The sequence below is a fragment of the Theobroma cacao genome, chromosome 2 (genome assembly GCF_000208745.1).
Source record: "Theobroma cacao cultivar B97-61/B2 chromosome 2, Criollo_cocoa_genome_V2, whole genome shotgun sequence".
NCBI classification, from domain to species: Eukaryota; Viridiplantae; Streptophyta; class Magnoliopsida; order Malvales; family Malvaceae; genus Theobroma; species Theobroma cacao.
The window spans coordinates 2440459-2455690 of record NC_030851.1 but is presented as its reverse complement, the minus strand read 5'-3'; the positions used below and the strand labels follow the sequence as shown (position 1 = coordinate 2455690).

Here is a 15232-nt window from a genome sequence, read left to right as displayed (position 1 = left end):
ATATACATATATATATATAGTGGGAGTGATGGAGAAAGACCAAATATCTTTTAGTTTGTATAATTTTATAGTACAAATTATGCCATACCTATCTGTATCCCTGACTTCATTCAATTGCGCTGGCAGATTTCAGCTTCTCTCATCTTATCTAAAAAGGACCCTTTTATTAACAAAAGGTTGGAAAAGATGGGCATGTGGGCGGCTGTTGAATCATTTTAGCTTCGTGCACATGAATTCTATCATGGGCCAATACACAAAATAGTAGCAATGAACTGTTGCTCGACAGTCGCTACTGTCTGTGCGTGAGAAACCAACAATGGTTTGCATAGAGTTAAATACAATGAACAGGCAGAACATGCCAATTAATATGCCATACATTGATTTGGATCGATGGTGCAACATCGAGCCATTGACTGACAGAGCTATCAAGTTCCTTTCAATGGATGCTTAGCGCGTATTTTCCACACACACAAACAAAGCCGACCGAGATTTTTCAATAAAAAAAAGGCAGGTTAGAGGCGGCTTTTGATATCTTTTCTACTCCAGAAAGTAGGTTCTGGTGCATTGCACTTATTCTTAAAGATCACCCTGTGAACAAATTGACTCCGTCACGAAATAATTTTACTCGCAAATCCTTTTCGGTTAAGACTTCGTCCTAAGTTGAAACTCTCTTTGTTTGTTTGAAATATGGACAGAGACGACAATCAGCATATGTCGGTAACATGATCTTTGTCCTTTGTCTCATTGCTAACCAACGTCTCTTTTCTGGTTTTGTTTTTCTGCCATGAATGCAGGGTGAGAGTTGTTGCCAGGAATCTATGTATTTTCCAATGAGATTATTCTATAATCATATGTAGCTGATCCGCCGCCCCCAACTTGCTTAAAGAAAACTATGAAGAAGCTGAACTAATCGCTGCCTATGCGTACGTACACAAGAAAAGACATAATTTTTTTTTAAAAATTAAATTTTATTAAATTTTTTTATTTTTTATTATTTTTAATCAAAATTATAGATTTTTATTTTAAATAAAACAAAGTTTTATAATTAATCATTAACAAAACATTATTTTATATTTACATGAGATTGATATAAAAAATAAAAAAAATATTATATGATTATATTATCATATTGTATCAATTTTTATTATGATATATTAATATTTACCTTAATAAATAAGTAAATTCATTTTCAATTTTTATTGAGTATTTATTTTTTGAAAGAATTGTCATCATTGAACTTTTTTATTCCTTCACAGGAATTCTTATTTTATTTATTATTTAGTCTCTCCTAATCATGCATATGATTTAGAGGGACAGATAGTCCTGAGATAAAATGTTGGATCAAAAATTAATAATCCCAAAAATCTTCTCCATTTATTTAAGCACTTGAAAAAATAAATTTTTTATGAAATTTTTCATTGGAAGAAATTCAAATTTTATAGAAATTATTTTTTTCTAAAAATTATTATACTAAAAATTAGAGTATGTAAAAGAATTACTTGGCGGGCTAGTGCCTAACATTAGATTTTGAGAGTCTTGCTGACCTTTTTACCTGTCTCAATCGCAATTTTAATTTTTTTTTTGGGATAAGATCAATATAAAAAGTGTTAACAAAAAGAAATCCCATGCAAGGGTTTGATCATTGGCCAATAAATTTAAAAATTGGAAACAATCAAAGCTTGTTGGGACCATAAGAAAATGAACCAAGGTCTATCCTTATCATGATTACCATCATTATTATTATTAATATTAAATTAATCAAGCAACTGTGAATTTGACAAAGACACATGCAACTTGGCATATGCTTAGGAATCATCGAACAACAAGATACTTTTTTGTAGCAAGTTTTTATGCTTTAATAAGGTGGGGATTAGGAACCCTTAATTACAAACACTTGTAATCAACAATCCTAAGATTTTAGCCGTCACTTTGAAGCAATACACTGTCCAGAAGGTTTGATTAATGTTTCTGAATTTAATCCTAAAATTATTTCTTTATTAAGTTAAGATTCCATTTTATATGTATAAATTCATTATATGCGAAATAATTAACGACATATTTAACTTATGAATTTGAGGATGAAAATTCGTTTTTATATTTAAAATCATTAATTTATATATATGTAAAATATTGTACAATCTTAAGATAATGAGACTCAATATTTTGGCAAGGGGAAAAAATAATTTTGTAAATTAACAAAAGTATGATTGAAATTTCAAGGCTTTTTTCGAAACAAATACTCATTCTGTTTCTTTTTTTTTATTCACTTTTTGATTTCATGGAAATTAAGATAAAAATTTTGAGTTCAATATATTTAATATTAGAATTTGAAAATTTTTTATGATATAAATGTTAAATGCTTTTTAATATAAAAATAAAAAAATATGAAAAATAAATTTATAATATAAAAAAATAAGAGTATTAGATGTGTCATAACGTGTGAGTCCGAAAACTCGATCGCAAGACGTGGTGTGATTTAGGAGTCGCCACCAATCTTTTTCTTCTAGGTGTGATTGGCCATCCTATTTTATCCTACTCAACGAAATCCTAAATTAATTTTAGGTCATTCGAAAGAACGATAAACTGGTCTACATATTCTTAGATTTGGGTTCGGGAGTACGGTTACCCGCAGGAAAGGATTAGCACCCCCGTGACGCCCGTTCCACAAATGTTACAATTTAATCATATATTATCCTAACCCATTAATTTTATTATTATATTTCCTTAATTGTTATTTGTTTATTTTATCTTTTATTAGAATATTTTATTTCATTTTTTACGACTTTAACATGCACATGATGCAATTGTGAAATGCGTGGCATAAATCAGGATAATGCCAAACGAAAATTCTTTATTGAGTGTACTTTTTGAATCCGCTCGTCATACTGGTGGGATCCAAAAGTATTCTCTCATATAGGGAAATACTCTAGCAACTCGCCTTTGCAAGTTTACTTGGTAGATCCCATCATCGGGATAGTCGTTTGTGAGTTAAAAAAAATAGTGTTTTCATGAATGCAAATCTCAATACAAGTAAAAGCTTTTTATTAAAGATATTTCTCCAGACCTTCCCATCGTACTGGTGGAGTTCGGAGGTATCTTTTCACCTAGGGAGTTTACCGATGAAACTCGCCTTCGCAAGCTTTCTCGGAAAGTCCCATCATCGGGGTTTATACCTGTATACGGAATATATTTATATGTCATGACATTTAACAATGCAACGATGATACGTGATGCACTCGGACACTCGATATTTGTTTCTTATCTTTCACAAAATCTACTACTTTTTTTTGTGTGCGTATTTATTATGAACAAATATTTTACATTTACTTATTGTTTTTTGCTTCGTTATGCATTTTGCTATATAAGTTCTTATTTATTTTACTATATGAAATTTTTTAGAACTATATATTTTTTAGATCAAGTATTTTCTATTATCCGTAATTATTATTATTATTATTCATGCATATGTGTTTTCCATTTTTATTATTATGATTAACAAATTTATTGTTATCATTGATTTCTATTTTATTTTGTTTTGCATATTTTGATTAATTGGTGGTTAACTATATAGTTTTTATTTCATTTACAATTAGGAACATTGAAATTCCGAATTAGGACCCTCCCATCGTACTGGTGGAGTCTTAATTGAAGCCCCTAACCTAGGGAAGTTTGCTTGAAATTGTGACTTCTCGAGCTTCAAATGGACATCCCATCATCGGTATATTGTACTTGTAGTTAATGTCATGGTATATTATTATTTTTATTTTTATTTTAATTATTATTTATATATATATATATATATATTTGTAGTAAATATTTTCCTAAGCTTAAGTTCTTTGTATGACTAAACATTTTTTAAAATATTATTATTTTATTTTATTTTTTATGCTTTAGTATTTCTATGTTCTTCTATTTGTATTAATTTTCTAAGTCTAAAATATCATCTAAAAAAAAATTTGAACATTATGCTATAATAATTGAGAATTAATTCTACCTAATATTCCTAAAAAAAAACATATAAAATGAGTCAACCTAAAAACACAAACAGATTCATAAAAGGGTTAAGGATTCACCTTGCTGGGTTAAAAGCGGCCCAAGATAGCCGGCCTGCTCCAACTAAACTGTCTCCCTAAGGCCCACGTAGCCTCTTGTCAAAACGCACTGCTTTGGTGCACAAACCAAAGCCTTTTTGCCTTCCAAAACTACACTGTTTTGATCACCACTACACCTTCCCCAAAACGACGCCGTTTCACTTTAAACCCTAGATATAAAATCCCATTTTTTTTCCTTTCTTCCCATTTCTTCCCCTCATTTTCTCTCTCTAGCTGCCGGACCCTCCTCTTTCTCTTTAAACCCCCAACTTCTCCTCTCACCTTTCTCTCTCACCCTCACGTCGATGACTTCCTCTTTGCCGCCGATCTGCAGATGGCCTCCCAACAGAAACCTCTAGACCTCCAAGTCGTCGACCTCCCAAGCCACCTCACCTTGCCGCCAATTCTCTCTCTATCTCAATATCGTCGACCGACTCTCCTTTTGGCGCCGATTGGTTTTCTCCCTCTCTCTTTATTCTTTTTCTCCCTTTGGCGTCGATTGGTGCTCTCTCTCTCTCTCTCTCTATTCCTTTCCTCCTTTTCGTCGGCCACTCTAGCTCTAGATCTGTTCAAACAACAACCCAGAAACCTCCCCCAGAATCTCTCTTCTAATCGGCGGTAGGAAACCCAAGGCTCTTCTCTCGACATCGACGGCACAAACCCAAATCTTATTCCCCAAAACCGACGACAGAAAGCCCAAAAATCACTCTTTCAGTGCCGACCATTGTGTATTTTTTTTGTATTTTTCTATGATTTTTTTGCATTTTTTTGTTTGAGAATTTGTGGTTTTGGCTGCTAGAAGACTTAGGGCTTTTGATTTTGGCTTTTTGTGTTTTTTTTTGAAGGATTGTTTTTTTTTGGATCATTTTCTCTCTGATTTATTTTTGTTCTTCTCTCTTTTTTCCTTTCGCCCTCCTTCCTTTTTAAGAACTGGATTGTCCAAAAATTTGAACAATTCAGAGGTGAAATCATGCTCTTCTAAGTATGATTTCACATGTCTCTAGCAAATAGGAAGGGTTCGTAGGCGAAGGTGACCAATCTTCCTTAAATTCGACTACTTTTCAAGGACATTAATGCCTTGTAATGATGGACTAGAGAAGAGATTGAGAACACGCTCAGATCCTTCCTATTCATTCATATTTTTTTTTATTTTTATTATTATTTTTATTTATTTTATTATTATTTATTTTTTGATGTAGGTGTCTACAAGATGTCTAAAAAAATAAAAAATATCTTATTTTGAAAAATTAAAAAAATGAATAAAGAAAATAATAAATTATAATGAAATGCAACTACGCAAAATAGAGATTAGACCCATAAGGTCTCTACTGTCCACCTTTATTAATAGGCCATTTGGGCTTTGCAGGCCCAATGTGTAAGGAAGCTAATTTTGAACAAGAAGCGTAGATCAGGAATCGGAGTATAATCGGACGACGGTTCATACGGGTCTCCACCCCTTAAAATGGTGTTATTTCTAGGCAATCCAAACCATCAGATACTATAAATACCCCTTCAAACTCTACCGTTAACGAATGGAGGGCGGGAGAAAAGTACATGGACTGAGGAATGAGTCTCTGTTTCTTCATTTCCTTCTCCTTCAACTGTTTTAGGCCTTGGGTCGTCGTCTGTGGGGAAGCCATGGGGCTCTCAATTTCTGCTGCTTTCAAGTAATTGCTAAATTGGTATTTCCCTACAATTTTCAATTACCCAACAAATAAATTGCTATTCCCGTGTAAAAAGCCGGTGAGTATCTCCTCTTGGGGCTATGCAGTTTGCAGCAAATCTCCTGATGTTGACACCGTTTCCTATTGTTAAGCATACTGCACATTGCATCTCACTGCTGCATCTAGGAGGCTTTCTTCCATATATATTTTATTTGTGAATAAATTACTCCCATTAGGGCATGTCTCATCACATGGCACACTCATAAGCAGGGGTGAGTACTAATTGTTAGGAATCGAAATAATAGATCAAAACGATTGAATTCCATTAATATGGTTCTTTCTTGGGTTTTAATATTAATTGGTTAGGAAGAACTTGGTATATTTGGTTATCTTGGTGGATCGAAAAACGGATATTAATAATATATTATATATTAGGTTTTATTAAAACTTAATTAAGTCCCAGCGGCTTTTATCTGAATTGATTATTTCAGTTATGTAGCATGTCAAAGTGAGGGCTGAGATTTAATTTGAGTTTAGAACCTCCTCCCAGGAAAGAAACAAGAGACTAGTAGATGCAAAATCTGTGCTATAAAGTATATTTTTCTGATTTTCTCTATGTAAGAGTATTACACGTGTTTTACATCAACATACAACTCAGAGCTCCTCATCATAATTGAGGCTCTAGTGGTTGAGGAAGTTGAGAGTAGTGACTCTGGTTTTGATCAAACGTCTAAAGAGGCACTCAAGAGCTTCTTCTAAATCTTGAATGCACATTTCTGATTTTTTCAACTCTTGTTGAGCATTCTCAATATGCATGTAATTGTCAGATTTGCTTATCTTGCAACTGGCAAGGGGAAGCAGCGTAGCTTCAGCGTTGGAAATTTCATTTGTATGTAGTTCTTCTTTCTCACACCTCACTCTTTTGGTGTTCATTAGCTTTGAAGCTAGTGACCAGCGGCTTGACTTCATCTCTATCTCAGGTCCGTAGATAAAAGAAAACAAGGACCCTAGAACACTGCTAGTTGCACCTTGCACTTCTCTCAAGATGCTGAAAGTAGCTCCAGTCTCACTGCCTTTGCTGGAGGAAGAAGTATCACGTTTATTTTCCACATGCTTCAAATTCCTTAAGCCCTTTCTGATTGCCTTTTTCACAGCTTTCCTAGAGTTAAAGTATTTTTTAACCTCGATTGTAAGCCCTGTTTCAACTCCTTGTCTTCTACGCAAAATTGATTGAAGTTCTTGCGTGCACTCCTTTGTTTGGGACAGGGCATCCTTGGCAGTGCTGCACGTGTCCAAGAGCCTAAGAGATCCGTCCAACAGCTCATTAACATATTTCCTCTGTTGCTCCTTGGCTAAAGCTTGTTGAGTAAGGGGCAATTGAAGCAATCTATCAGTGCAATCATGCAAATCTTGTAGACCATTGAGTTTGTGGCTTAGGGATGAGAATGTAGAGGCAGCTTCAGAAGCCCTCAATCTGCTCAAATGCTAATCAACCTCTGAAGTTAATGGGTGTGATCTAGAGGGCAAGCTATTTGAACGAACATGGTAACAGGTTTGGATGTCCGAAGGATTGGTTGCCATTATTTCTTCTACAGAGAAAATTTAGTAGTTGTGTTCTCAATTCAATCTAGCAATCTGCTTTCATCCCTTCTTCATCTGCTCAATTTATATTATGGGATGAGAGAGAAATGAAGAATCTCATCCTTTCAAATGGCAATTAGAGGTAACATGGACTTGATACCAATCTTACCAATTATATTAGCTGTGTTCTTGCAATGTCTCCTCTCCAACAGCTTTACAACTCATTTCATAATTGTTTTAATTAGTAAAATCACAATTATATTGAGCTAAGATAATACTTAATAATATGCAAAACGAGCAGTTTTAATATTCTTTCCAGTGCCATAGTGGCCATTTTTTCTTCTGCATTCTGCCATCAGGACTAATTTGTTGCTCTGCATAACCCTTGGAGACATGGGGTCTGCATCACTTGTGTGCTCCCATCTATGAAAGTAATATATCTTGTTATAATTGGCTGATCATGTCAACATTTTCATTAGCATGAACACATCTATGCAGTTAATTTGATTAAGTTTATTAAGTTTTGGATAGATAATTACAATAAATATGTGAGTCCCAAAATTTTTTGTTGTGCAGGAGGCAGACAAGATTTGCAAGATCATTAGTTAAATCAGCAATTGATATTTTGTGCAACCATAAACAATGGGGTTAAGAAGAACACTGCTTCTGATGTGCTTAATGGCCACATGCTTCTAACTCCGCTCCTAGCTCAAATTAACATGTGCAGCAAGAAGGTAACGCTATTATTTCTTCTAATTAAAGGGCTAACTGATTAATCAATCAAATGCAAATGGTCCAGATAAGATTGTCGTGCAAGAGCCAGGCAAGATCCTTATGCTTGGTTTTGCGATCTTTACAGCAGCATAAGGCTAACAATATCATATGCAGATATTTGTATTTGTAAGTGTTCAGTTGTTCTCTTTAGGACAATTGGAATCTTGAGAGCTTTTATTTTGATAAAATAAAAGGCATAATAGGCTCTTTCCCAAGTAAATCCAAGAGACGGCCATGGAAATTTTGTAATATCCTGTCAGATAATTTTTGTGATCTTACTTATTGAGTCACAAGTTCATTACTACGAAATTGAGAGTTGATATTTGAGATTTTCAAAGGAAAAAAAAGAACCAAAAAAGAAAAAGGAAAATGACAAAGAAGAATATGCAATAGAAGCTAAATTTTCTGAAGTATATTTTTCTATGACATAAGAATAATTACATTTGTATTGCATTTAATGTACAGATGAATTCACATGATATTTGAGGCTAGCTAATGGTTGAGTATGCTGAGAATATTGACTCTGACTTTGATCAGGCACCTAAACAGGCCTTCAAGCCCTTCTTCAAAGTCTTGAATGAAAGACTCTGATTTTTGCAGTTCATTTTGAACATTCTCAATTTGCATGATGTCAGATTTGCTTGTTGCAAGGGAAAGCAATGAAGCTTCAGCATTTGCCATTTCATTGATCTGCTGTTCACCTTCACTCCCCACTCTTTTTGTGTGCAATAGCTTTGAGACTAGTGACCAATGGCTCAACTTTGTTTCTTTCTCAGGCCCAAAAGTAAAGAACGAGAAGGATTCTAGCACACTTAGTGTGACTGCTTGCACCTCTCGTAAGATGCTGAACACGGGCTCTGTCTCATGTTGAACAGTTCTTTGTTTATTTTCCTTATGCTTCAAATTCTTTAGGGCCTTCAAGATTGCCCTTTTAGTTGTCTTCTTAGAGGTTAAGTATTTTCTAACCTCATTAGCAAACCCTGTTGTAGCACCTCGCTTTCGCCGCAAGATTGATTGAAGTTCTAGTGTGCATTCCTTTACTTGAAACAAGGCATCCTTGGCAGTGGTGCACACGTCTAAAAGCGTAAGAGATGCATTCAACAGCTCATCAACATATTCCCTCTGCTGCTCTTGGGCTAAGATCTGTTGAGTGAGGGGCAATCGAAGCAGCTTATCAACGCAATCATGTAAATCTTGAAGGGTGCCAAGTTTGCAGTTTAAGGATGATGATGTTGATGCAGATTCAGATGCTGCCAATCTGCTCAAATGCTCATCAACTTCTGAAGTTATAGGGTGTGATCTAGAGGGCAAGCTGTTAGATCGAGCATGGTAACAGGCTTGGATGTTTGGAGTGGTAGCCATTATTTCTTCTAGAGGAGAAAACTAAGCAGTTTTGATTGCAATTCAATCTGGCAATTTGCCTTCTTCCCTTCATCTACCCAATATATATATTATGTGATGACGGAGACATGAAGAATCTCTTGTATTCAAATAGCAGTTAGAGGTACCGTGGACTTGATACCAATCTGAACAACTATCTCAGTGTAGTTCATGCAATGTCTCCTCTTTACCAGTTCTCCAACTCATAACACAATTGTTTTAAATAGAAAACTCCCTATATATCTTGATTCTTGAGATTAGATAATACTATATAATCGGCTATGCGTGAGCGGTTTTAAAATTGTTTCCAGAGACGGTGACAACTTTTTCTAATGTATTCTGTACACTCTTGTGTGTCAGGGCTAACTTATTGTCTGTTAATATAATTGAATGTGTAGCCTCGATCATTTGGAGCCAAGGGGTCTGCATCACTCGTGCACTCCCTCATCTGAAAGTATTTTATGTAGTCATAATTGTTTAATATTCCAGTAGCATGCACATGTGTATGCAATTAACATGATTGATTGTTTTCAAGTTTTTGAATACTTAATTTTGTTAAAAAAAATGTATGTCCTGAATTTCTTCTTGTGCAGGAGGCAGGCAAGATCTGCAAACTCAACTTCGACACATCTTGCCACAATATAGAAAAATGGCTAGAGTTTGTTGATTGATGTCTCAGGATTATTCTGCTGTCCGCCTAACAGAAAGACAGCCATCACAATTTTCGTTAACTGAAACGTGTGTATGATTTAAATTTCAGCCTGTTATCTCGCTTCATTCATGCATGCATCCATGTGAATGACATTGGAAGTGGTGCACACATCTAAAAGCCTAAGAGATGCATTCAACAGCTCATCAACATATTCCCTCTGCTGCTCTTGGGCTAAGATCTGTTGAGTGAAGGGCAATCGAAGCAGCTTATCAATGCAATCATGTAAATCTTGAAGGGTGCCGAGTTTGCAGTTTAAGGATGATGATGTTGATGCAGATTTAGATGCTGCCAATCTGCTCAAATGCTCATCAACCTCTGAAGTTATAGGGTGTGATCTAGAGGGCAAGCTGTTGGAACGAGCATGGTAACAGGCTTGGATGTTTGGAGTGGTAGCCATTCTTTCTTCTGGAGGAGTAAACTTAGCAGTTGTGATCTCAATTCAATCTGGCGATTTGCCTTCTTCCCTTCGTCTACCCAATATAGATATATATATATATATTATGTGATACGGGAGACATGAAGAATCTCATCCATTCAAATTGCAGTGAGAGGTAACGTGGACTTGATATCAATTTGAACTTCTCAGCGTGGTTCATGCAATGTCTCCTCTTTACCAGTTTTACAACTCATAACACAATTGTTTTAATTAGAGAACTCCTAATATATCTTGATTCTTGAGATTAGATAAACACTATATAATGGACTATGCACGAATGGTTTTAAAATTGTTACCAGAGACAGTGACAACTTTTTCTAATGTATTCTGTACACTTCTGTCTGTCAGGGCCAATTTATTGTCTGCTAATTGTATAATTTAATGTGTAACCTCGTTCATAAGAAGCCAAGGGGTCTGCATCACTCGTGCGCTCCCTCATCTGAAATTATTTTATGTAGTCATAATTGTTTGATCATTTTCATTAGCATGCACATGTGTATGCAATTAACATGATGGATTGTTTTCAAGTTTTTGAATACTTAATTCTGATAAACAAATGCAAGTCCTGAATTTCTTGTCATGCAGGAGGCAGGCAAGATCTGCAAGCTCAACTTCGACACATCTTGCCACAGTATAGAAAAATGGCTGGAGTTTGATGATTGATGTCTCAGGATTATTCAGCTGTCCGCGTAACAGAAAGACAGCCATCGCGATTTTCGTTAATTGAAACATGTGTATGATTTAAATTTCAGCCTGTTACCTTGCCTCATTCATGCATGCATCCATGTGAATGACATTGGAGTTTTTGCAGAGTGATAATTTATTATTCTTTAACTTGGAGACAAGAGGAATCCTAACAGGTTCAAACTTCACTAATTGCTTATTTTGTCCATTGTTTTTATGAACTCGAGGAGATTCCTCATCTTGGGAAGAAGAAAGTAAAAACGAAAACCTTAGCTTAACTCTTTGTTCGGACTAACGAATACATTTAACTTACTGAGTTACTCAGCTGTCTTAAACCTATGAGTTAGGACTTGGTTCCTATCAAAACCTTTTAGCATTCGATCACAAATTATTTTAAATTTTGTTCAAAATTTTTCATTATTTAGCGATCTTTTCCTATATTACCACCTTGTCCAATCCCCGTCATGGGGATTTTATTGGTTGGTTAAATCTGAACAGAAGGGTTAACTAAATGCTATAGACAGTGAAAATAAGGCATGCAGTGATCAGATAGAGTATGTGCAAAAGAATAAGTAGTTGTGGTATCAAAACGTATTTCATTTCATTTATATGTTTATTTGATTTCTGTACATGATTGCGGTAATCATAATTTTCTAGGGGGTGAGGATGTTGAGAAGGGAGACTCTAGCTTTGATCATACACCTGAAGAGGCACTCAAGTCCATCTTCAAGATCTTGAATACACAGCTCCAAGTCTTTTAGCTGGTTTTGCATGTCGACGTTCATGGTGTTCTCAGATTTGCTCATCTTCTGACCCGCAAGGGATTTTAAGGCAGCATCAACCTTCTCAAATTCATTTGCTTCTCTTGCTGCTCCCTTGCATGCTATTCTTTTGCGATGCAATAATTTAGAAACTAATGACCAACTTCCAGGCTTTGGCCCGGATATCAGAGATAACAAATACTCAAACATGGAAGAAGTGACTGCTTCAACCTCTCTTAGCATGCTAACAATGGCCTTCGTCTCATAATCTTCTGATAGAGAGAAAATTTGTTTTGATTGCATGCCCTTCAAATTTCCCAATGCCTTGTGGATGGTCTTTTTGACTTCTTTCCTGGAGGTTACGTACTTCCCGACCACACTTACAAGCTCAACTTCACCAGTCCTTCTACGCAAAATTGATTGCAGTTCATTTGTGCTTTCTTTTGTCTGCAGCACAACATCCTTAGCAGTGCTGCACAGATCTAGAAGCCAGAGAGAACCATCCAACAACTCATCAACCAATTCCTTGTGTTGTTCTTGGGCTAAAGCTTGCTGGGAAAAAGGCAGCTGAAGCAACTTATCAACACAATCATACAAATCCCGGAAGCCATTTAGTTTACGGCTTATTGATGATGAGGTAGATGTAGCGTCAGAAGCCCTTAATCTGTTCAAATGCACATCAATCTGTGAAACAAGTGGGCTTGGTCTAGATGGAAGAGGGAAGCTATTAGAGCGAGTGTGGTGAAAAGTTCGGGTAGCCATTTTATCTTCAGATGGAAGAGGCCTAGATCGTTGAATGTTTCTACCAATTTGCTGTGCAATACCAGGCATCGGATTCAATATATATCAGGTCATGGAGACAAAAAGGAATCTGAAATGCTTCTTCTATCAGCTAATGGTGACACGATGTATATCTCGATCAAAAAGCGTTGTGTCAGCTATGTTGATGCAATGTCTCCCCTTCACCAGCTTTCCAGCTCACTTTCCAATTATGTTAAAAATATGAATCCTTGGGATTCCTTTGCACTCGTTGATACCATCCAAGTTGGTGGTGCACGAGAGCTGTTGTCATTGTTTCATGTAATTAAGAAAAAGCAACAATTAATTGTTTGCACGTGTGTATAGGCATACACTATGTTGATCCACTTTCTTATCCTTGCTCCCTTTTCATTTAACAGCGGAAAGTTTTATGATTAATACTTAACAGACTATCAAATAAAATAGAAAGGCAGCAAGCATCTCTTTATTGCTTAAAGCGTGTGAGATTTGCATCTACCATGTGTTAGTAATCAAATTTTTAATGTTTTACAAGAGCCCCATTATCTCCAATGGGACAGGAGGAATCCTGACAGCTCAGATATCCATTGCAAAATTTCAAATAGTCTTGCAAGATACCAAATGTAATAATGGAGGCTCTTATAATACAACTAGTCAGTGCAGACAGATAGCATTTGGTAAAATTGAAGATAAAATTGGCAGGGTTAATAGTTGAAACAAATGTAAATGCAAAATAATCACAACCCTTTCTGGAAAGGTTAGTAAATTATTTCAAAGCAAGGAAAAGAGTGAAATTTTGTGAGAAAACTGAATGATTTTGTATTAATAATTGGATACCTCTGAAATTATAGTTATGTACAATTGCACTGCCAAGATTTTTAACAGTTGAGGATGTTGAGAACAGTGACTCTAGCTTTGATCAAACGCCTAAAGAGGCTTTCAAGTTCTTCTTCAAGATCTTGGATGCACAACTCTGAGTTATGGAGCTTATTTTGCACATTCTCAACATTCTTCATGTTTTCAGATTTGACGAGGGAACGCAGTCCAGCTTCAGCACTTGCAATTTCATGTGTTTTTTGTCCTTCTTCCTCATACATCACTTTTTTCTGGTGCATTAACCTGGAAACTAGTGACCAGCGGCTCAACTTTGATCCTGCCTCTGGCCCTGAAATAAACGACAGCAAGGATTCCAGCATGCTGATGGTAACTGCTTGTACTTCTCTTAGAATGCTAATCACAGCTCCATTCTCAGCATCCTTGATGGAAGAAGAGGAGCTAAGTTTATTTTCCATATGCTTCAAGTTCTTTAAGGCCTTGCAGATTGCCTTGTTCACTGCCTTCCTAGATGTTAAGTACTTCCTAACCTCATCACCAAGCCCTTCAACTCCTCGTCTTCTGCGCAAAATCGATTGAAGTTCTTGAGTGCACTCCTTGGTTTGCAACAAGGCATCCTTGGCAGTGCTGCATACATCCAAGAGCATGATTGATCCATCCAACAGTTCTTCAACCCATTTCCGCTGCTGCTCTTGGGCTAGAGCTTGTTGAGTGAGGGGCAGTTGAAGCAACATATCAACATATTCATGCAAATCTTGAAGACCATTTAGATTTTGGCCAATTGAAGATGATGTAGAGGCCGATTGAGATGCCCTCAATCGGTTAAGATTCTCATCAATTTGTGAAGTGATGGGGTGTTGCCTTGAAGGCAAGCTGTTAGAGCGAGAATGGTAAGAAGTGGTAGCCATTTTCTTGTTTTAGAGAAAAAAAGAAGGCTTTGCAATTGTTTGTTGAACTCTTTCTAGCTGTTTGCTCTGCCTCTAACCCCTTACCATCTGCTGAATATATATCACAGGTTGAGGGGAGACATGAGGAATCCCATTCTCTTTAAATATCAGTTATAAGTAACATGAAACATGATCTGGATCTACATAACTATCTCGAAAATGTTTATGTTGTCTCTCCTCTCCACCATCAAAACAACTCATTACCTTTCAACAAATACAATCAAAACTTATCTTGCATATGATTCTAAATTTCCAATACAATAATAAAATACTAACATGCATGGTGGTGCTAAGACAGTCTAGAGGCAATGGCCACTTTCTCCCCTTTTTTATCTTCCCTTGTATTAATGAATCATTGCTTTTAACTTGTCCGCCTGTTACTTGCATTATTATTGAAATTGTTGTGGCCGAGGGAGGCAAGATCCACATGCTTGACTTCGCCACCTCTTGCCCTGCTATAGAAATATGAGATTCTATAATTTTTAGCAAGAAAGCATGCACTCAGGCTGCAATTTTTTTTTCCTGTTCTTTGTTTTTTCTTCTAATGATGGGAAAAATGTACAAAGAGCTTCTTAATAATTCAACTGTCCC

At 35.9% G+C, this 15232-nt stretch overlaps 3 protein-coding genes and 1 pseudogene across 3 annotated transcripts; all 4 read right to left on the bottom strand.

Moving 5' to 3' along the window:
* LOC18607436 lies at nt 6398–7473 on the bottom strand (annotated as a pseudogene).
* LOC18607435 lies at nt 8603–9774 on the bottom strand. The gene has a single exon (XM_018114831.1). It carries the CDS (start codon nt 9470–9472, stop codon nt 8603–8605), a length of 870 nt encoding a protein of 289 aa, XP_017970320.1. The 5' UTR covers nt 9473–9774.
* Nucleotides 11937–13251, bottom strand: LOC18607433. The gene has a single exon (XM_007041602.2). It carries the CDS (start codon nt 12912–12914, stop codon nt 11976–11978), a length of 939 nt encoding a protein of 312 aa, XP_007041664.2. The 5' UTR covers nt 12915–13251; the 3' UTR covers nt 11937–11975.
* On the bottom strand, nt 13739–14602 carry LOC18607432. Its single transcript, XM_007041601.2, has one exon. The coding sequence runs from the start codon at nt 14600–14602 to the stop codon at nt 13739–13741; it is 864 nt and encodes a 287-aa protein (XP_007041663.2).